The sequence below is a fragment of the Myripristis murdjan genome, chromosome 14 (genome assembly GCF_902150065.1).
Source record: "Myripristis murdjan chromosome 14, fMyrMur1.1, whole genome shotgun sequence".
In the NCBI taxonomy this organism is placed as follows: domain Eukaryota; kingdom Metazoa; phylum Chordata; class Actinopteri; order Holocentriformes; family Holocentridae; genus Myripristis; species Myripristis murdjan.
In genome coordinates, this window is record NC_043993.1 from 19882991 (window position 1) to 19905736 (window position 22746).

The 22746-nt window shown below is 39.9% G+C and overlaps 1 protein-coding gene across 2 annotated transcripts in view; it reads left to right on the plus strand.

Annotated features, from left to right (window-relative positions):
• The first annotated feature begins 1238 nt into the window (after positions 1–1238).
• Positions 1239–22746, plus strand: part of tspoap1 (TSPO associated protein 1) — an 82487-nt gene continuing 60979 nt past the window's right edge. The window contains exons 1-3 of one of the 2 annotated variants that reach the window (XM_030068031.1): positions 1239–1445; positions 2426–3480; positions 11385–11648. In XM_030068031.1, coding sequence (XP_029923891.1) covers positions 2590–3480; positions 11385–11648 — 1155 coding nt within the window. In that variant the 5' untranslated portion in view covers positions 1239–1445; positions 2426–2589. The remainder of the gene's footprint in view (positions 1446–2425; positions 3481–11384; positions 11649–22746) is intronic. The other variant, XM_030068032.1, reaches the window with a different exon arrangement.

Genomic DNA, 22746 nt, shown 5'->3' on the forward strand with positions numbered 1-22746 from the left:
ATGGAGACTGATTAACCACTTCCTTACTGTAAAAGGCTACAAACTAGGCCTTGAATCAGCTTCTGTGTGGGTGAATGGCACAGGAAAGCATTCCTCTCAAATGACGGGGCTCTGCTATCAGCCTGATCAACATCCTTGTGAATGAAAGCTTACTGATCCAAAAAATAACAGGAAAATTTCCAGGGAACCATTTTCTATTCAGTTTTAACTTAACAGCAAAGAAATAAATCAAAGTGGGATTTTTTTCTTTTTATTATTTATTTACATTTGCACAGTAATGCACAGTAATAATACTAGGCATGTGTTAAAACAGAAAAAAGAGCATGCAAAAGTTTCAGGCCCCTTCAATACACCTTAGTTGCATTGTCTTTTGTGTTTTTGTCCCATTTACAATAGAACTGATAAGATTTGTTAAAATGTCACACTGAGCAAGGTATAAAGAGTGGTTTTATACGATTATATGTGTATAGAAGCCAGCCACAGCCACATTTTATGTACAATGACAGTAAAGCCTCAATCTTCTATCTGGAGCACTGGCATGCATTTCTCAGGGCAAAAAAGTAAAGGATTCAGAACTTATTGAAATCAGTCAAGATGATTCAAATCAATTTCAGTCAAATACAAATTCAGTAGAATGTTGTTTTTCTATGTGCAACATAAAAATAAAACAAAAACTCTCCCAGCTCCTTCATCTGATGACAAAAACCGTTTCACGCTTAATAACCATTTTACCAAATTACAGCTTGCGCAGTGGCAGCCAGTGGCCGCTAGTGGTCATCCATCCCACGCAAGACGGCCGAGCTTAACTATCATGTTGCCTTAAGGTATTTTCGGACATATTGCAATTACCAGCGGAGGGTCAATTAATAACCCATCAAATCAGTAAATACCCTCTGAATTCTCTGTGATGCATGTGAATCGTGTCAACTATAATGGTAAAACTGATACAGGCTCATTCACAACTTTTGGCTGATGAATAATAAATAATAACTTCAAATATATTGTTGATACATATGTTCTCCTCTTCAGTTCTCTTCAGCACAAAGTTGGTCTGTGACGTTTGATTTCCAAAACAAAACAAAACAATAGACACCAAAAATAAACCTGTTGACAAATTCGTGTTGTAACTGTTGCTAACATAAGGGCTGTAAGTGCGCAGATTTTTAATAAGAAGCGTTTGATACCAGCTTAGGACGAGCACGGGAAGGCAGCACTATTCTTGGACCGGACAGCTGAGATGAGACGCTGAGACTCCGTGTGTTTGAAACGACTCGGGTGACTGTGAAAGATAAACAAACCCCGTCTTGCATGGTTGCAATGTCATTTTACCACCACCACTCTCAGCGTTTTTAAGCTATTTCTGCTGTCGACTAAAACACTTTGTCTAGGAGAGGATAACACGAGCTATTTTTGTGAAAACTTTCAAACCGTTAACTCGCTGAGAGGTGAGTCTGCTGTTACAAGTTGTGGCTAGAAAACTTAAGCTAACATTGGCTAGCAAAAGCGTATTAGCCGATAGCCAGCTTACTATTTCATACACCGACTGTTGTCCCATGTGCACTCGTTAATTCATCATTTTAACATCACTTGACTGGCCTCTTATTAATAATACTCTGTTTGCTGACGTAGTCTACTTAATTAGCCACTGACCTCAGTGCATCCCCATTCTGTAACGTGAACGCAACACCGTTGTTCGTTAAAAATACATCCATGGACACAGCTAAGTGGAGCTAATTTTAATTACCTCGGCAATGTGTCTGCTAGGCTGAAGTGATTGCATTAACGCGAGTTAGCCTCGTTCAGGGTGTAAATGGTAGTTAACGGTACAATGTTATTTGAACATTTTAGTGAAAATGTACTTGTTGCATTGTTAACCTACTGCCGTTCTGTAAAACGGTGTAACTGTCATTTAAATTGATAAATGATATTGTGTCTTTATGTTATAGTCTAGTCTGAGCAACTGAAGGCTGTCAACCTTGTCCGCCTCAAATTTGCGTAGATGCGGGCATGTCTCATTGATCCAGGTTGTGTCAGTTTATGCATGCAAATAAAAAAGTAGGGTAATGTCACAGTCATGCTTATTAACGTGATTAGTGCCAGTAATAAAGCATTCAATGGCCAGCTTGTTCAGCGTGAAACTTGAATTCAGATAACTGTTTGCAGGCTGATACAGATTTCTCTGCGCCCTATGCATGATGAAAACGTTTTTAAGGCAAATTTCTCATTTATATACCTTTATTCACTACACTTGTATTGGTGTAGTTCCTTAATTATCTTAACTATCCTAAACCTCTTAATCAAATTGCTGTCACAGTAATCACCTTCTGTGTCTTCACCATACTTAAGTGTTGTGTTCCAAGCTTTTGAAAATACCTGTACATGCCTCTAAACCTCTGATTTCCTCCATTGTGTCTCATCTTTTCAGTGACCTGATGTTGTAATTGCATGCTGCATGTTTGATAACCACCCATCACCCATCTGCACTTCATCAGATCAGTAATAATTCCTCTCAGTTCTGCTGCATGGCCCCTCTATTGAAATGATTAGGTCTCGCTCCTTTCTTGTCTGGTGTGCTGTGAGTGTGGCATCATGAGGAAAGACAGGGCTAACCCACTGCCACTGTCATCCAAGAAACCATGCCAGGGCCAGACGGACCATGGACGAGAGCTAGAGAGATTGCGTGCTGATTTGGAAGCAGAGAAGAACCGAAGACAGCAGGCCCGCCGGGACTTCTGTGTGGAGCTGAGGCACCTGCGGGAAGAGGCAGAGAGGGAGCAGCAGAGGGCCCTGAGGGAGCTGACTGCCAGGCATGAGTGCCAAAAAGGCACTGTCAGGCGTCCCGACACCCGCCAGCTTTGGCTGGCTAAAAAGGTGAACACTACAGACAGTGGACTACATAGTAAAGTTGAAACAGCAGGGAAAGATGCTGTTCGTCTGGGCCGTGGAGAAACTTATCAGAACCTAGAGCAGTTGCTGCTGACACTGTATGAGAAGATAAATGGCGAGCAGGCGGTCTATAAACTGCATCACAGACAGGAATTGGAGCTGGAGAAGGCGTTCTTTCTTTGCCACTTGCTAGAGGCCCACAGAAGACTCTTGAAGGGGGGGCAGAGAGCAGGGCATCTAAGCCACACATTTAAAAGTCTCATAAGAATCCCATCTCAGGTAGGCAGCCATGGCTTCTGTCAGACAGGGCCTCCTCTAACTTATTCCCGGACCTCATCTCAGAAATCCCAGAGGGCCTCTTGCTCACCTAAGAAGAAAACCAGACAAGAGGGTCCAAAACAGCCTTTAGGGAGGCACGTCTCTGCAGCTGACCTCTGCTCCACCATTGTGGTAGGGGACACCTGTCGTAGCAGCTCTCCGGACACCTGCCACTCTGAGAGCTCTCCTCATGCAAGCTGTGACCACCATCCCTCTGGGTCTTCGGGGTCAGACAGGTCATCTCCTTCCAAATGCTTGGGAAAAAACATGGGGGAGGTAAGCTGGTAACATTTCCACATTCCTGACATTTTTGTGCTTTATTTAAAATAGTAGAACCATGTACTCTTCAATATTTTCAATGGTTTTTTTTTACTCAGAAAGTAAGCTTTTGTCTAGTGTTGGGTTATGCTCTCAAAGGAGCTATATAGTAAGGAAAGCGCAAAGATAGTGGCAGGCATTTGAAAAAAAATGCACTATCATTCAGAGCTTGCTTGCAAATCAGTACACTGTATTTTTTATTTTGAATCTATATAATTTTGCAGACTGTACCTAAGCAAAAGTGCTGCATATACACTATATTACCAAAAGTATTCGCTCACCCATTCAAATGATCAGAATCAGGTGTCCTAATCACTTGGCCTGGCCACAGGTGTATAAAATCAAGCACTCAGGCATGCAGACCGTGAAACAAGACATTTGTGAAAGAATGGGCCGCTCTCAGGAGCTCAGTGAATTCCAGCGTGGAACTGTCATAGGATGCCACCTGTGCAACAAATCCAGTCGTGAAATTTCCTCGCTCCTAAATATTCCACAGTCAACTGTCAGCTCTATTATAACAAAATGGAAGCGTTTGGGAACAACAGCAACTCAGCCACGAAGTGGTAGGCCACGTAAAGTGACGGAGAGGGGTCAGCGGATGCTGAAGCGCATAGTGCAAAGAGGTCACCGACTTTCTGCACAGTCAATTGCTACAGAGCTACAAACTTCATGTGACCTTCAGATTAGCCCAAGTACAGTACGCAGAGAGCTTCATGGAATGGGTTTCCATGGCCGAGCAGCTGCAGCCAAGCCACACATCACCAAGTGCAATGCAAAGCGTCGGATGCAATGGTGTAAAGCACGCCGCCACTGGCCTCTAGAGCAGTGGAGACGCGTTCTCTGGAGTGATGAATCACGCTTTTCCATCTGGCAATCTGATGGACGAGTCTGGGTTTGGAGGTTGCCAGGAGAACGGTACATTTCAGACTGCATTGTGCCGACTGTGAAATTTGGTGGAGGAGGAATTATGGTGTGGGGTTGTTTTTCAGGAGCTGGGCTTGGCCCCTTAGTTCCAGTGAAAGGAACTTTGAATGCTTCAGGATACCAAAACATTTTGGACAATTCCATGCTCCCAACCTTGTGGGAACAGTTTGGAGCGGGGCCCCTTCCTCTTCCAACATGACTGTGCACCAGTGCACAAAGCAAGGTCCATAAAGACATGGATGACAGAGTCTGGTGTGGATGAACTTGACTGGCCTGCACAGAGTCCTGACCTGAACCCGATAGAACACCTTTGGGATGAATTAGAGCGGAGACTGAGAGCCAGGCCTTCTCGACCAACATCAGTGTGTGACCTCACCAATGCGCTTTTGGAAGAATGGTCAAAAATTCCTATAAACACTCTCCTCAACCTTGTGGACAGTCTTCCCAGAAGAGTTGAAGCTGTAATAGCTGCAAAAGGTGGACCGACATCATATTGAACTCTGTGGGTTAGGAATGGGATGGCACATCAGTTCATAATATGAGTAAAGGCAGGTGAGCGAATACTTTTGGTAATATAGTGTATGTAGAAGGCACATGGGTCCCAGATCCCATTTGTTTATTTATTTATCAGTCATCACATGGTGTTTCTTGCCTTTGGGCAGGTGGAGATCTAAACCACAAGTAATGTACAAGCTACTCGTGCTTTGCTTTTATCATTAGTGGGAAAGTTCATACTAAAATTAACAGCCATTTTGTCCCTGTTCCATTTAATGAGGTACAAGCATGCACTGGTTTGGGAAATTTATTTTGTATTTCTTTCTTTTTTTATCCTCATAAAAAAATTATGAGTGCACATTGTGTATGTACTGTGTATGCATGCTTGCAGCAGTTTTGTAGATTGGGAGAGTACATTTTGCTGTACTGAGTGTTGCTTTGTGCTCTGCTTTGGTAGCTTCACTTCACACACTCACACAGACTGTCAAACCCTTAATGATGCTAATTTAGGTTACATTATTAAAACGTATCCTGTATATTCATCTGTCTGAAAAGTGAAGTGAAGTAATGACTATATTATAATTAAAAATATTTTTAGCACTAGAACCTCAACTTGAATAGTAATGTAAGCCATAACAGTAACATATATGGGACAAATGTAGAAATGTTACTCAAAAGCATCACAGCTGTGCAAAATTTACAGAAGAAACGCTGCATATACATTACAAAGGTGCAGCTCAGAAAGTGATATAAAGGAAGTAATTTGATTTTAAGCATAATTCTCATATGGTTATACCTTAAAAGTGGAAAGTAGGTAGATATTCCTGAAACCCACACGCTTCTCACCTTGAGATGGCAAGGACTGTTTCATCAGTGGAATGGAATATTATAAGGGGTCCTTATAGTAGTCCTAATAGTGGACATTTTGACACAATTGGTTGAATCATCATCAACAAGACAGACACGGGATGCTATTTGTTTTTATGGAAGAACAAAATTAGGTTATCAGAATTGCTTTAAGTATAAAACTACAGCTTGTAAAATGCTTGTCCAGACTGAACATTAGACAAAATGCAAGGTATTGCAAGGGCTTTCAGACTCCCAGCTAGGCTCCGTGGTAGCAAAGCAGACGTAAAATATCCATCACGCCATGCTCTGTTGCTTAAGATAGCTTTAAAATATTAAGAATTAGATAAAATATTAAAGTATGATTTGTACTGCATTGGGGCTTGGCTCGTCCTTCCAAATATAAATGATGTCTTGCCAAGCATTGCCCGAGAAGCCTCATAATTTACTTACTACCAAAACACCTTGGAAACATTTAGATTATGACTGTGGCCGTGTTGTGATCACTGCTTGGAATAACTAAGGAATTCGGTATTAATAAGCTATTCTTGTTATGTTTCTGTCAGTGTTGGCCTACATGTAATCACTATTTTTTCATAGGCATCACAGGTAGCTCCACTCAGGGAAAGACATTTGTGTCTGTCTAGAACTGTCAAACAGTTTCTCTTCTGTTTGAGCTTGTTCACTCCTCCAAAGAGGACTGGAGATGTGTCACCATCCTCTGGCACTGCAATTTTGTAAAAGTGCAGCAGTGGAGGGTGGAAGATTTAGAAAGATGGAGAACAAAACAATAGCCTGTTACTGTTTTTATGAGGAATTTATTTCCAATTATACATAAACTAGAAGCTTGCTTGTAAAACAGAGAACTAAGCATCTTTTAAACATTTGAGTTGTATGCTGAAGTAATACATCTTTGACATTGTGAATTTCCGAATTTCATTGGCAGAGGCAGAAAGGCTTTGAAAGAAAGGGAATCCTGCCACATGGGCAGAGGGGAGGGGGTAGCATGTGTGGGTGGATCTGTTTTATGCCTGTTGTTTTGTGGAGACGGCTGGCAGAAGTGGGTCAATGTGTTTCCTTCTCTTACAGTTTGGATCAAGTTTTCATGGAGAGGAAATTGAATAATTAATCAAAGTGTGACAGAATCCAAACAGCAGTGCCCGACCTCTTGGGTGCTTCATGTTTCTTATGCACAACACTTGAAAGTCATCACCTTTGACATCAGAATAACTGGCATACACTCAACCTAAGTTATTCAAAAGATGACAAGTGTGCCAAAGCATCATCTGGAGCATGGACCAAGTTATACCAGTTTTGCACAGTTTGTGTTCCTACTGTATGTCTGCCACCTTTTCTATATTTGCTCAAAAAAAAAAAAAAAAGCATTTTGTCTGACATCTGTTTTATGTTGCTGAACAACCTCTTATATATGCACTATGTAGAAATGTTTGCTCTTCAAACTTAAAGTGCATTCTAGATATGAACATTTGTAGATAGTCAATTCTTAATGACAGAGACAAATTTATCATATAGACATAAAAGCTCTGCTGATTAGATACATGGTACAGGTATACATTGTACCAGTGAAGCCACTAGGGTGCCCCTACCGGTGATACTGATTTCTACCTGTAGAACGAGATTTGAATTTTAGCTTTAGGAATATTATTCAGGCATACTTATTGATTATTGCCGATAATAAAAACAAAATTCTGAAGTTACTGAATAACAGCAAGTTAACTTGCTAACTTGCTACTCCTGCTTTGTGAAATACCCTTCAGGTCTCTTTTAAAGATTGGAAAACAGGGCAACTTTAAGCAAAGCTTTAAGAGTCTCAAAATGCATTTAAAATTTTACATTTCAATCTGCCTGCCCTTAACCTGTGAACTTATTCATTAAATTTTAGAGCATAAAAACTGACTCAAGCCACTGAATCACTGTGTAAACAAAGCCATTTGTGGTTTGACAGGGTATGCCACATGTCAATTATATATTGGGCGTTAACAGCCCTCTAGCTTTCATATGCCACTCGATTCTGAAGACACAAATGAGGGAGGAAGAGAAAAAAGTGGTCAAGTCATGCAGAAACAATGTCTGGCTCTGTGGTCAGGATTTCCCTCACACTGCAGTCACTAAGGGCCAGTTTCCTGGATAGGAACTCACCGTTGTCCCCAGCTAAAATGCCCTTTTAACCTTTACCACTATATATTTTATGCATCATGGATTCAATAGTCCAAGGTTTAGCTTAATCCTAAATTTTATTAATTGGTTTCCAGAACAAGGATTAGTACTACTTCAGGACTAAATAAAGGCTGAAAATAAACCTCCAAGGAGGCAGGTCTACCTAAAGATCAGTTGTGTTTGTCCAGGGAAATAAAATCCACCCTCCATTTATGATCTTCCTCAGTCCTCAGAAAGTTAGCTATCTCACAAGCTGCTAAACTTAAAGTCAAATTTCAGAGACACTCCTTTCCCTCTCTATCCTTTTTTGAGAGAGAGACTTTAATATCAAATGTGTTTCACTGTGAGCAAGCTCTTCAGTCTCGTGGCAGGCAGACAGGGAGACACTGAGTGTGTCAGTGTGACAGCATGTCAATACCACTGAACCATGATGGGTCTGGCTCAGGCTGAGGGCTGCACAGAGCACATGCTGTTTGACATGCATTAGGTTTTGCTGACTGAGAATGAGAATGGCTCCTTGCTACTCTATTACATATACTTTTTTTAATCTACAGATTTCCCCATAGGTTGACAGCATGTGGCTGTTGTTGGCTTTTTTTTTTTTTTTTTTTTTTCACCTCTGAAATGTATGGTGAATTTGTTTGATAATGAGTGTTAATCACTGGTATGTAAGTACTGAATAAATGAATGCAGGCAAGGGAAAGGGTTACCAAGAGTAAATTACAGCAGATAAATGATGCCCTCTGTTCCAGAAGACTGGAAATACAGAGGTAAAGTACATTAATTTACCACTTAACTGGAAAACATTTTTTAATTACTTAACAAAAACTGAGAAACCGAGAAACAGCACACCAACTGTGATTTAATGCCAATATGTCAAAGCCTTTTGGTTTTTGGCCTAGAAAAGAAAAAAAAATACACTTATTGAGTGAGGACAAATCTTGGAAACACAGTGCTCTTTGTTGAGTTTGTTTTTATGTACTATGTGTGTGCTGTGTACAACATCTGATAAGAGCATTTGTGCTGGTGGCAGTCTTGGGTGCAGTGGTTGTTCCTCTCTCACATATTCTATACTTTCCAGGTTGTTTTATTATGAGCACTTCTCATCCCATTCAGGCAGTTAAATTAAACTAGGAAAGAAAGTGCAGCAGAATAGAAATAGGGTTCAGTGGAGTACATGTCAGGGTTGGTTTCATTCAATACTGAGGTCATGGTCTCGTGAGCGCACTGTAATTAAAGTTTAAATGGACAGAAATGATGAAATGCAGTGTGAGAGGAAAAAGGGAGCTTGTTGCTGTGAGAGATTTGCAATATGCATGGGCTTGCTCTGTCTGGTGGATACTCTTTAGGTTTATTGTCTATCTAAATCAACCCCTATCCACAGAATTACTGTTTGAAAAAAAATCTTTCTCCTATGCATTTAAATTGGGATGAAATGCAGTTGAGGGAAAATGAATGTCATTTCTCCTCAGTGTGAAGCAGTGTTGAAATGTGATAGTGCCAGTGTTGACTACAATGGTAGACTGAATAGTGGCAATGATAGTAAATATATAATAATATATAATATATAATAAAGATGAAGTCCTTCAAAGCAGCCACAGTCTAATGAAGCTTTAGAAAGCAATACTTGACCTGTAAAGTATCATATTGGTTAATACATTTTGACCTTGTTAAGAGTGGTTTAGAATGATACCCAAAATGAATCTGTAATTCTAGTTTACCAACTGTGAATTACTAAGTGATATTATCTCTAAGGCTCTCATATATTCCTTTAGGCTTGCTCAGTTGATACGCAATTAGCTGCAGTAGCTGAGAGGTCTTTTAGGTGATATAAATCTGGTGGAACGGAGGGAGAGTTCAGCTCAGATGACAAGTTAATTTGTAAAACCACCATAGAATTGTGATACACAGTGTATTAAAATAATTTGTTGCAGCTTCACTCTTATTGCTTTATTATATGTTTTTAATTTCCATGTTTACAAATTAAATGCAGCTGTAGAATTAAACAGTGAAAAGGCAACCAGGGTGGCCGGCTGCAGTACTAAAGCGTCACTAACACCCATCACCTTCTCATTCATGTTATTTCTCTCTGTTTTGTGTTGTAGTTTACAACTGTAGAAAATCATAGAATTAGTCTGGACACACTTGTTCCTGTGTCTGCTTCCTGCAGCCACCCTGTGTTGCAGTGTGTCCTGCCTCTTGAACAATCAATAGGCAGGCAACATCATTCCAGCGTCATCTCCATGGAAACGAGCCCTAGTCGCAGTCATGATTGGGCCCCGTCTCAGAGCCTGCCTTTTTGTGATAGGACGATGGAAGCAGTCCTCCCTACCCCCCTCCTCTCACCAACACTCACCGTCTTACACACACATTTTTCCCTTCGTCCTCTTTCTTCACCTTTATGGTGCTGTAACGGAGATGAGATTAGGCAGCTCATGAAGTCACACTGGATTTAGAAGGTATGCTTTTTGAGACTGCCACATCAATGAGGGCAAATGTACAGCTGAAGACTCGACACGCCACCCACATCTCAGCCTCACTGAGAGAATGGTTACTGGAGTGGAGACCTGTTAGTTAGATCGTTCTCGCTATTTGTCGCTCTCGTCTGTTCTTGTTTGCTCTCTCATCTCGGCCTACATGCGATGCTTCAGCGTCGCTCGGAATAAGAACTGGACTGGTCTCTCTTTTCCCATATCCATTTCTGGGCGAGTAGCTATGACAAATCCATTCTACTCTACAGGACGACGACTGAGTGGGAAGGCATGAAGACCCAGGCTCTGCCAGTGTAGTAAGTGGGGCTCTGAATCTGCATGCTACACTGTTGTGATTAATAATAATCACAGTATGTCGAAGAACGCTACAAGGACGTTGACATTCATTGAACTACTGTCAGAAACCAAGGCCAAATATATGTAATATCCCTCAAGAGCTGATTGTCCTCTTTTTGGAAAACGTCACAGGGAAGGGAAGGAGGGGGTACTTTCTGACTCCTGGGTCATCTATATCTGGGTTTGTCTTAGATTTGGCACATGCCCTTTTGTAATAAGGAATATTCTATGTAAGGAACAAGACCATCGCTTGTGCTATTTTTGTTAATTGTGAAATCCTCCTTCCTCTTCGTCTGGGATTTACAAATGAGGCCTCGTATTTCGTAATGACAATCATGGTAGTTATAGTGCTTTGTTTTGGTCTCAGACCCTTCAAGTTAGTCCTGATGAATTACTCTTTTTTGTAAACTGTTGGAGAAGGAGGAGGGCAAGGAAAAGAACACAGTGACATCTTTGTCATTTTGAATTGAGCCTGCTGCAGCTGATCCATGTAATTCTCCTTTAGCAAATGAAAAGCCTGTGATGGCTTGGTCTTGGCTAGGCACATCATTTAGTCATATTGATCCCAACTGCGCTATCTGACTTTGACAGAGAGTGATGTATGACCTGTGCACTCGGCCTGAGCAGCCTGGGCCTGCATCGGCAGATAGAGAGATGGAGAGCCATGAGGAGGCTGAAGTCCTAGGGTCACAACAGCCGGAGTTGAAGAGGTCAGAAGATCAGGATGGCCACCATGAACTTCTGAACAAGGCAGTCCCTACCACTACTAATCTTACTCCATCATCAATGCTTGGCAAGAGGCACCACTCTCTTTATGCGAACCTTAATGGATTTGAAGTGGAGGGGATACATAAGGTAGGTCTTGAGCATTTTGTTGTATATAGGTACCAATTTTTGTGGATGATTGCTTATGAAAATGTACACAGCTTTGGGACTTTCCAGGGATGTCCTACTAAGGCTGTTTGTGATGGCACTATTAGTTGTCAATTAATTTCACGTCTTGTACAAACCACTAATTTTGTAGAGCAAAAGATTACATAAGACAAGGGTTACCTTGGGAAAAAAAAATCAGAACTATCACATAACAGTTAATGTTGGATTGCTCAGAAACATTTTGCATTATAACAAAAGACTTCTTTCTTTTGAAGTTTTGAACATATCGCTCATATTGCTCAAATTAGTTGTAGATTTATAACACTTATTCATTCAACAGGGTCTGCTGTATGGAATGTAGAGGCTAACACATAGAAAAGTACCAGTAAACTATAGGAATATGATGGAATAGATTATGATATAATCCATAAATTGTCGGTTTTGCACTGTTACAATTTACAAGTTACAGTGTTACCAGCTTCTTCCACTGTTACAATTTACAAGTTACATTGTTACCAGTTACAAATTTAAGTATGTAGGTGGCCACCTTTTAATGCACTGGGTTTGGAGCGGATTTTCTTATGTTGTATTTGGAGCAGAGCTTGAACATCTCTAATCCAAATTGTAAGGTACTATGGTAGGTTCTGTGCTCAGCCATAGTGACCTTGTCCCAAATTTTACACCTCTGCATAGCCTATGAGGGGGGTTATCAGAACATCCGCTCAGTGGTATCCAGTTGAAAATCAACAGGGACTTTATGAGATTTTTATGGAACTGGTGGAAGCTTGTGCAGCTTGTACAATGAGAGACATGATTCTTTAGGAACTACTAGAGTGTCTTCCTTAATTCTTCCATGTAGCCTAAATAAGGCAGAACTGTTAAAGTATCAGATTAAGGATGGGCTATATGGATTGAATCAAATATCACTATGTCTTAGACCAAATACTTAGATCAGTATTTTGATGATATTGTAGGGATGGCTGCTGGTGCTTATATAAGATATTTACACACAAGAGTGCTTCGATAAACAATCATTAGTAATGTTGATATGATGACCAAGCGGGTAGAGGCACAATAGAACAGCTACAATGCTAATAAGTTAATAAAATTGTATCCATGTACTGTAATGTAGCCATTAAAACTAAGAAAAGATAACACTTCATGCCCTATCACAATATTACAGTATCCAAAATCTTAGATGATATCGAGTCTTATATCATTATGTCAATATTATAGCAATATATCCACAGCCTTAGTCTTCCTTAATTAGATTTGGGCAACAACAATTGACATTTTAAAAAAATCTAGTATATTTAATTTGTTCTAAAAAGCATTTAGCACAGAAATAATTATCGATGGCTCCTTCACTGGCATAGAGAGAAACAACGATAATATAAATGTTTCATGTGTTTCACTGAAATATTAGATCAGATTTATCACATATAAAGCAATGTTTGCAGACACTGCCTTGGTAGGGGAAAAGGGAGACACGGTGTCAACATCCTGTAATGTGAACAGCAGCACAGTGTCCTCATGAAGACAGCTGAATTGACCTTGGCCAGGCATAGCTGACAGTCTCTGACCTGCCTCAGCATTGGCCTTTTGAGGGAAGACGATGTCTTGCATTCCTCTTTCCAAACATTTCATGTAATTTTTTACTGTTAGATTATATTTGCCACTTAGCTGCAAATGAGGTTGGCATCAGTTGAAGCCGATTTGGATGATGTATTGCTTTAAGGGAAATTGCAAAAGTCATTTTAATTATCAATATTTTTATTTTGTATATAGTTTGTAATCATTATGAATTATGCACTAAGTACATTTCCATATATGTTTCTACCAAGACAGTGTTTTTATAGTTAGTGTCACTGTTAAAAATGCGGTATTTTTCAGTATTGCAGTATTTTTCTGTCCCACTAGTTGTCCTTATTTCCCCTTACTTATTTGCTCATCTAATCTTATTTAATACTTCATTTATTCATTTCAGTGTATAAGGTAGTATCCCCTGGCTGCCCCACTCACAACCCCCAAACTCAGACCATAAACAGCACAATCAAGGTTTAATATCACCCCTAATAAACTCTCAACACACAACATGGGAGCAGATCTGTTGCAGTCTGTCTGCAGGAGCTGAGAGTGAGCATTTAAATGATCCATTACGACTTATTATCTGGCTGTTTCAGGCCAGTGGGGGTAGGCTGGTGTGTTATTCAACAGGGGGCTGTCAGTCTTGAAGATTACTGTTTATATGTTGTGACATGCAGTTGAGGTAACTGTCTTTTTTATTTCCTCATCACCATTTCCATCCATAATTGGTGGCAGTATGTGAATGTGTGTGCATGTGTGCACAATGTATTATAAAGAAGCATTCCATGAATCTCAAGGGTCCAGTGGTGGTTAGTCAGCCATGTGTAAGCTGTAATTTATCATACTACCCACACAATGGGCATCGTCTAATCTCTGGTGAACCTAGAGAAAAGGGAAGAATACGCTGGGAGAGCCAACAGGAAAGATATCAGCAATAAGAAAATGTCGATCTAAGTAGAAGAGCAGGTATTATAGGAGCAACGTGGGTGATGGTGCAGCATGTAAAGGACTTCATGCTCACCCAACCCCCACGTGAAATGGCTGGCTTGTATTTGAAGTGTGTGGAGGTGGCTGGATTTTATTGTGTGATGAAATGTCAGTGGTCCTCCATGAACCTGTGTCCTGGCCCAAAGAGCATAAAGATATTCTGTGGTTGTTGCACCAGTCACATATGGAAAAAAAAAGCTCAAATTTATCCTTTAGTTTCATATGTGTAGTAACTCATTTTTGACATTCCTCATTGAAACCGAGGGCATGGTGAGCAGCATGCTTGGATAAGGTAGGACAAAGGATTTAGATTCAAGAAAGACAAGCATGTCCCTTCATGCAAATTTATGCATCATAGGGTAAATTTTAAAAATACAACAAATTAATTTTTTTACCCCTTGAAAACTATCCAATAAAGCTGTGCTTTCCATTTCATTAATGACAAACATGCAATATTGTCATTATGTTAACAGTTTTCTAAACAATTGGGCTAAAGTGACTTTGCAAAACTTATTGGCAAAAGATTTCTTTTTGAAGAAGGCATACTTCAAGGTCCCAAAAATGTGTGTGACGCAAACTGTTGTGGCAATGCATCACTCACAAGACCGTCTTATGCTGTCCAGGTTATGTTTCTGTGTCTTGCTCACTAGCCTGTTGCATGGGCAGGTAGTATTGTCATGGTTTCTGGTGCTTACTTGCACAAGGGAACTTCAGCTTCACGTGTTCACAACATCACAGAGCAGCTCCACATTCAATCAGTAAATCGCTACTCTGTGATGGTTAAAACGAGGGGCTGAGCAGCATTTTATGACTAAGAAGCCTAGTTAATGAGATTTGAATGTGACATAGAAATTAGATGTGTAATGAAATACCTGGAGGCAAGTATGGAAAATCATGTTCCAAGTTCAGAAAATATAAACCTACTAAACAAACTGTAAGTATGTATAATGTTTAATTTGAAGTTTAAAAAAAAAAAAAAAAAACTTAAAACTTAAAACAAATTACAAAAACTATATCAGTTCCAGAATCATAATTTACCAAAAGATTGCTACAGTCATTGAGCATATCAGACAGTTCACCTTGACTGGTCATTGATCGTCAGGATACTTCGGTGGTTATGGGTTAATCATCAGCTCTCAGTGCAGTGTGTTTGACTGAAATTGAACTGGCAGCTGGGGGCAATACACTCACATTTACTTTAGTCCAAGTGTTTCACATATTTATGACCATCAGAGGAGTGAGGTTACTGTGTAGCACACACAGTCACAAACATATGGAGTAGCATTGTGGAGGTACAGATGCAATATTTAACCTATTTTTTGATTGACTGATCTTTTTACTTCACTCTTTAGATAAACATATAGACATATAAACAGATACACTATATTACCAAAAGTATTCGCTTACCTGCCTTTACTCATACTATGAACTGAAGTGCCATCCCATTCCTAACCCATAGAGTTCAATATGATGTCGGTCCACCTTTTGCAGCTATTACAGCTTCAACTCTTCTGGGAAGACTGTCCACAAGGTTGAGGAGAGTGTTTATAGGAATTTTTGACCATTCTTCCAAAAGCGCATTGGTGAGGTCACACACTGATGTTGGTCGAGAAGGCCTGGCTCTCAGTCTCCGCTCTAATTCATCCCAAAGGTGTTCTATCGGGTTCAGGTCAGGACTCTGTGCAGGCCAGTCAAGTTCATCCACACCAGACTCTGTCATCCATGTCTTTATGGACCTTGCTTTGTGCACTGGTGCACAGTCATGTTGGAAGAGGAAGGGGCCCCGCTCCAAACTGTTCCCACAAGGTTGGGAGCATGGAATTGTCCAAAATGTTTTGGTATCCTGAAGCATTCAAAGTTCCTTTCACTGGAACTAAGGGGCCAAGCCCAGCTCCTGAAAAACAACCCCACACCATAATTCCTCCTCCACCAAATTTCACAGTCGGCACAATGCAGTCTGAAATGTACCGTTCTCCTGGCAACCTCCAAACCCAGACTCGTCCATCAGATTGCCAGATGGAAAAGCGTGATTCATCACTCCAGAGAACGCGTCTCCACTGCTCTAGAGGCCAGTGGCGGCGTGCTTTACACCATTGCATCCGACGCTTTGCATTGCACTTGGTGATGTGTGGCTTGGCTGCAGCTGCTCGGCCATGGAAACCCATTCCATGAAGCTCTCTGCGTACTGTACTTGGGCTAATCTGAAGGTCACATGAAGTTTGTAGCTCTGTAGCAATTGACTGTGCAGAAAGTCGGCGACCTCTTTGCACTATGCGCTTCAGCATCCGCTGACCCCTCTCCGTCACTTTACGTGGCCTACCACTTCGTGGCTGAGTTGCTGTTGTTCCCAAACGCTTCCATTTGTTATAATAGAGCTGACAGTTGACTGTGGAATATTTAGGAGCGAGGAAATTTCACGACTGGATTTGTTGCACAGGTGGCATCCTATGACAGTTCCACGCTGGAATTCACTGAGCTCCTGAGAGCGGCCCATTCTTTCACAAATGTCTTGTTTCACAGTCTGCATGCCTGAGTGCTTGATTTTATACACCTGTGGCCAGGCCAAGTGATTAGGACACCTGATTCTGATCATTTGAATGGGTGAGCGAATACTTTTGGTAATATAGTGTACATCTACTTTTTATGTTTCTCCTGAACCTTACTTTCTTCAAAATACACATTCCTTTAAGGTTATGATTTTGAATACTTTGGTAGTGTTTATTTTTTAGCTTTATGCATTATTTGTGCAATATTATAATCAACAAGGTCACTTAATTTCAGAGTCTAATTTTTTTTAATGAATTTCTAATTAATGGGATTTTCAAAGGAACTGACTGAACTGAAAAACTGTTGACTGAACAAACAACTATCTGTGCTGATGAACCGTTGACTGTCAGTACCAGTAGCTCACTGTGACAGACATATGCAATATGACAGGAATTTATGAGATGATATACTCAAAATTTTAGCGTTTGTGCCAGGCGTGTTTGTGGAAAGTGTTGAATAATATGTATCTAGGATTTATGAGCTTTGAATGTGCTGCTGTAATGCTGAGCTCAGCCAAAGCAGCACATTTAACAATAGAACCAGAACAGAAATGGAACCGAGCAAATCACATAGTGATTTGAATCGTTGTGCTGAACTGAATTAAACAATGAATCAGCAAAATGATTTGTAATTACCTCCAGTAGTGTGGAGCTCATTTCTCCCGTACTAGCACAGTGCCAAAATTGAGTGTGGCGATATCTATCTGATGCATACCTGCAAGACTGTTAACGTCAATACGGCAATCAGATCCAGGGAAGTAAACCATATTTAACTTAACAAATTATTGCTAAGAAAGTAGCTGCCTGAAAATAAAATGACAAAACATTGGTTCTAGGTAGAATTGCTGTCCATTTTTCTATTGATGTCTCACTCACATTTTTACTTGGTGTTTTTCAAAGAACCCATAATAGCCCACATCGAATGATATATTTTCAAAGAAATTTGGTACAAAAATTGTATTATACAAAATTGTATTAATCCAGAATTGTTGTTACATTAACTATGGACTTAGGGAAAACTTTATTGGTGTGCCAATACAACTTAGAAAAAGCTAGATGACTGTGTGGTCCTCTCTCTGTGGTCTGCACTACAACACCTGTCTGGATGCCATATGGCTGCCTGTCTGATCATTTTTGGTTGAGGACAGTATGTGTTCCAAACAAAGCTTTGAAGAGCATATTAGCTGTACAGAACCTTTTCTCTCCTTAGTCACTGAAGATGGTCATATTTTCTGATTGACCTTGTCTTCAGCTGCAATCTTTCACTTACAGCTCAGGAGATGAAGGGGCCTGGGCCAGTCTGGCACAGTTTCCTTTGAAAGCATCTTATTTTTGTTTAGTGTCCTACTGCTATAAAGCACTAATATCCCAGCTTTGGTTTTTACCTAGCTCTCTTAAAAATATAGTTATAAAATACACCTTAACAGTGGTAGTGCTGCTAATCATTTTTTCTTCTTTATTTGCTAGGAATCATGGGACATTTACCACCCATAGCTTTTGTTCCATCCATAACCCGATCACTGAATGCTTGTCCTCAACTGTGATGATGTTTATTATTGTTGTTACAGCTGGTCACAGACCATTATTCTTTGTCATGTTTTTTCTACAGTATGTTGTCTTTTTTGTCTGTCCCTTTTCCATTGTACCATGCTGTACCACAGCTTGCCATTCTGAGGACATTAAAGTTTTCCAAGACCAGAAAACAGAGGCTATAACTTAGGTCTTACAATGTACATGAGTAGTTTTGTAGTAAACTTGGTCCAGCTCTGAAAACATGTTGAAGCTAGTGCTTCATCATGTATGAGGTGTTTTGCACAAGAAACGCCTTGGATATAACGCGGATATAGCATTCAGCAGTTGTAGAGTGCTTGTCAGTCAATCAGTGGCCAGGGCTCCATCTAGCTTGTAGATGCCGCTAGGCTCTGTCATCTTGTCATCTTGTCACTTATGATACCATGAAGCTGATGATGTGACTCAGTCTCAGAGAATGGTGAAACTCAGCTCAAATAGTTGTCATTGTGGACAGTTTTGAACATACTGTTTGCAAGACAGTACCACAGTGTGATATTAGAAGCTTAACCTTTAAGTGACTATACCAAGCAGGTATGCAGTCATTTATATTACCTTTTCCTTTTTCTTTGTGGCTCCAGAAATCACAAAGAAACAGCCATGCTGGACGTCTTTTGACACTCCCAAAATGAAACCAAGTTCTGAGCAGATGCATGAAGGCGGTCTGATCCCCATGAGTGTGCAGTCAGCCACTGAAAACAATTGGCTCATTTGAAAAAGCTCATAGATGATGGTTCTTGTATTTCCATCTCAAGGCTACAGTAGACAGAGTAGTGTCATTTAGCACAATAGTACAACAGATGACTGTGAAGTAGAGACAGTATTTAGTGAGACAGTGTTTAGACAGTAGTTTGTTGTGTTGAAAATATTGCCATGTTGATAAAAATGTAACACTTTGTTGTATTATGTTGCTATCACATTCTTACTACACATTCTTCTCAGTTTAATGGATTCTGGTGTTAAAGCCAGCCAGTTGAAGGGGGAAAAATCACTTCTCTGAGTGGTGAGTTTGTTGGTGAAGGTATTGTGGAGTTATCCTGCTGCGCCCAACTCCCTACAGTACCAGTTTTGATATTGACCTATTGCTAAATGCAGAGGGTTGGTTGTTAAGCAAGCGCGTGACTGTGACGACAGCCCTACAGCTCAGCCCTGACCTAGTTTGTACCCTTGGGAAAGTTGCAAGTAGAGCTGTGTGTCAGTATGTAAGACCCGATTTTACAAGAAATGTGCCTTTTCTAATTTTCTGAAGTGAAACAGAAACTATAACTAATAGGATGTATTTTGGGCACTTCTGGTGGAGTCATGTTATCCTGCTAAAATTAAGGATGTGAATCAAAGGAATTGATGGTTATCAGTGTGCATTTCATTGTGTTAGATAGGCATGGATAAAGATGTTACACAGTGTATTAGAACAGTTTACTCAGTTCAATAATTTCATTTCTTCACTGAAGTCCCATGAGTACTGTGGATCTTTTCATTCCTTGGCAAATCATGAAGCCTAAACAACCAATCTAGTCAATGGCAGGTGAGATTGTGCATAGTTGTGCTTAAGTAGAGACAGATAAAGATTAACTAAATTCTTATTCCTTGAAGAAATTATTGATTCTTTCTGTGATGTATTTTCAAATGAAATGAGCTCCTATTCTGAGGTGTTTTTTTTTTTTTTTTTTTTTTTTGTTAAATCCCCCCTTGTTGAATTCAGCATTTAAACTGTTAAATCGTTTTGCAGATCATGTGGGGTCATGGTGAGGTGACATAATTTTGCATGGAATTTGCAATACCAATTCAGTTATATATTACAGTGATTGCCATTAAGGGGACACTGTAATTAAGGTTCAGCATTTCTAACTTGAATGTGACACCACTGGTCAAATTGGAAAGATGGTGCAATCTGTTACAGATTGGCTGAAGGAGAACCTACATCATTTGCGGGGAATGACGTGTTTATTTGTGGAAACTGTAATACTTAGTAAATTAACCACTCATACCAACTGTAATTTTTGCAATCTGTTTGTCTGTAAAGTATTTCTGATTCTGATTTAACAGTCTTGATTTATCTGCCTAAGCTGAATTTTATTTTTTGCACACCAATGTGTATAGTGCATTTCAGTGGCCATCTAGGATGTTATGGTTGGTTGGTGAATAATTGATCAGAGGAGTGCTTGGTTTATTTCCAGAGTGTTTGGTCTCTCACCATATCCCAGCACAAACAGCACTGTGCCTCTGTGAAGAGGGCACTGCTGGGTCAGAGGGGGGTCTGCCCACTGTGAATGTGGAAATATCAGTAGTGAATAGGTGTTACTTGACACGGTTGTTGTTTGTCTGTTTTAGCTTCCTGATATTGCACTTGCTTTGTTTAGTATTTATACTTTATAGCTACTTTTGAAATTCATATAATGATGTAGAGCTGCCATTGCCATAAAAATCACCAAAAGTTGACTGACTATTTTTTAGGGGGATTGCCTGAACAGTAATTGTGCCATATTGAGGGAGTTCTTTGTAGTAAAGAAGTAGAAGGGGGCTATTGTTGCTTGTTTCATTATTCTTTTAAATATGGTTATAGTGTTAAAACATATGACAGAAAATAATTGTCTGTTTTATTATTTTTTTACAGTGCTATTCTGGCAGGAAATAGTTTAAATGAAAGCTATCTGATCTAATTATATTGTTCAAATGTAACCCCTTAAACCTGACAGAAATAATGATTGTATAGATATTGTATTAAAAACAGTATAGAGAGCAGTACAGACTAATCTTGGGGAAAGGTTGGATGAGTCCTTGAAGTGTTCTCCCTCAGGTAATATGATCTTGTCATTTTCTTTAACATGGTAGAGGCAGGTCAATACATTGCTTTCCCCTTTGTTCCTTGTCTTGGACACCTCAAACCCAACATTGATTCAATAACTTTATCTCTGCCCATCACATTCAGCTCTTAACCTCCATCCAGCAAGAGGGCACACTTAAAGCACCCATTTATTGTATTCCATTTTCCTCCTACCACCATACTTCCTGATAACACTGTCATGAACATGAATTATGTCACCAATTTAATTGTGAGCCCCACTTGCCAACAAGTAGTTGAGGCCTGTTTCTGCATATAAAAGGTGGACTGACAAAAGGGACACTCAGATGCAGGGCTATAAAGATAAAATGTGGGAAATACTTTATTTTAAAACCTTACTGTCAGCAAAAAAAATGATTATTGGTCATTGTAGTCTGTTTTGTATCTGCACTGTTTGCCTCATTGAGGGCTTTACCCCAATCATTGTATCATATAGCCCCTCCTCGCATTAGCATTCACAGGCCTGCAGCCAGACAGCGACATCTTTGGCATCCTCCAAGGGCTGTCTGCCCTCCATGACATTTCTTTCGTTTGGACCTGCTCCCGAACTGCTGGTTAGATTAAACCCATGATTACCTGTTTCCCCTCACAATGGGAAATGCTTTAGCCTGCGGGGAGAAAAAAGAGACTAATTTTGTGGATCCTCTGAATGTCAGGAAAGGTCACCAGGGCTTGTATTACTGAAGCATCTCTCCCAGATCTACAACTAGCCAGTGTGACCCTTTTTTAGGTTTATAGTAGGCAATTGCAGTTGAGTTTTGACATTCAAACAGTGTGGCATTGTTGTCAGACAGGAATGCTCTGACTGTGTGTCTTCTTAATGGTTCAGTCTGCCATCTAGAAACCAACTTTGAGAGTAATGGCCATGTATGTCTTGTTCTTTCCACGACTCTGAATATGTTAAATATATTTTCCTTGTGGCCATGCCTCACCTGTAGGCAATTTTATCATACCATCTGTTCAGTGGCTTGTATTTTCAAGGTCATCCTTGATGTTCTGTTTTTATTGTGGCAATCTTTTCATTTTTGCCCCTTATGTGGGATATTTTTAACATCACCAATGAAAGATCAAAAAGTCCAATGTGTGACATCAACAGGAGATAAACTTGGCAAGTTTTGAATAGAATTACCTTTGTGTATCAACACAGTGTTATTTTTGTTGAATACATTGTATGTTTGTTTGTTTTTTTACTTAAACCTAAACTGCTTATGTTGCTCATAAGCATTATTATCAGTTCAGTTCCAGAAATGTACATCACAAGCTATATTTTCATGATGGCTCAGGTTCCAGTCTTTATTTTGTGTTTTTTGGCTTGGAGAGGGAGTCGTGCATTTTAAAAGGTGCTGGAAGTCTGAATTCACTTTTATCCCACATTGAGGGTAATTCTATGATGAAACAAATCCATTCCTTTAGCAATCTTAGCAAATATCATATAAGCCTAATACTATTTTCTGACTTTAATGTGCACCAACCAATTAGTGGTGCGAGAGTAACAAAAAATATTTTTGAAATGGTGACATATAGATTGGTATTCCACATTAATTCATCA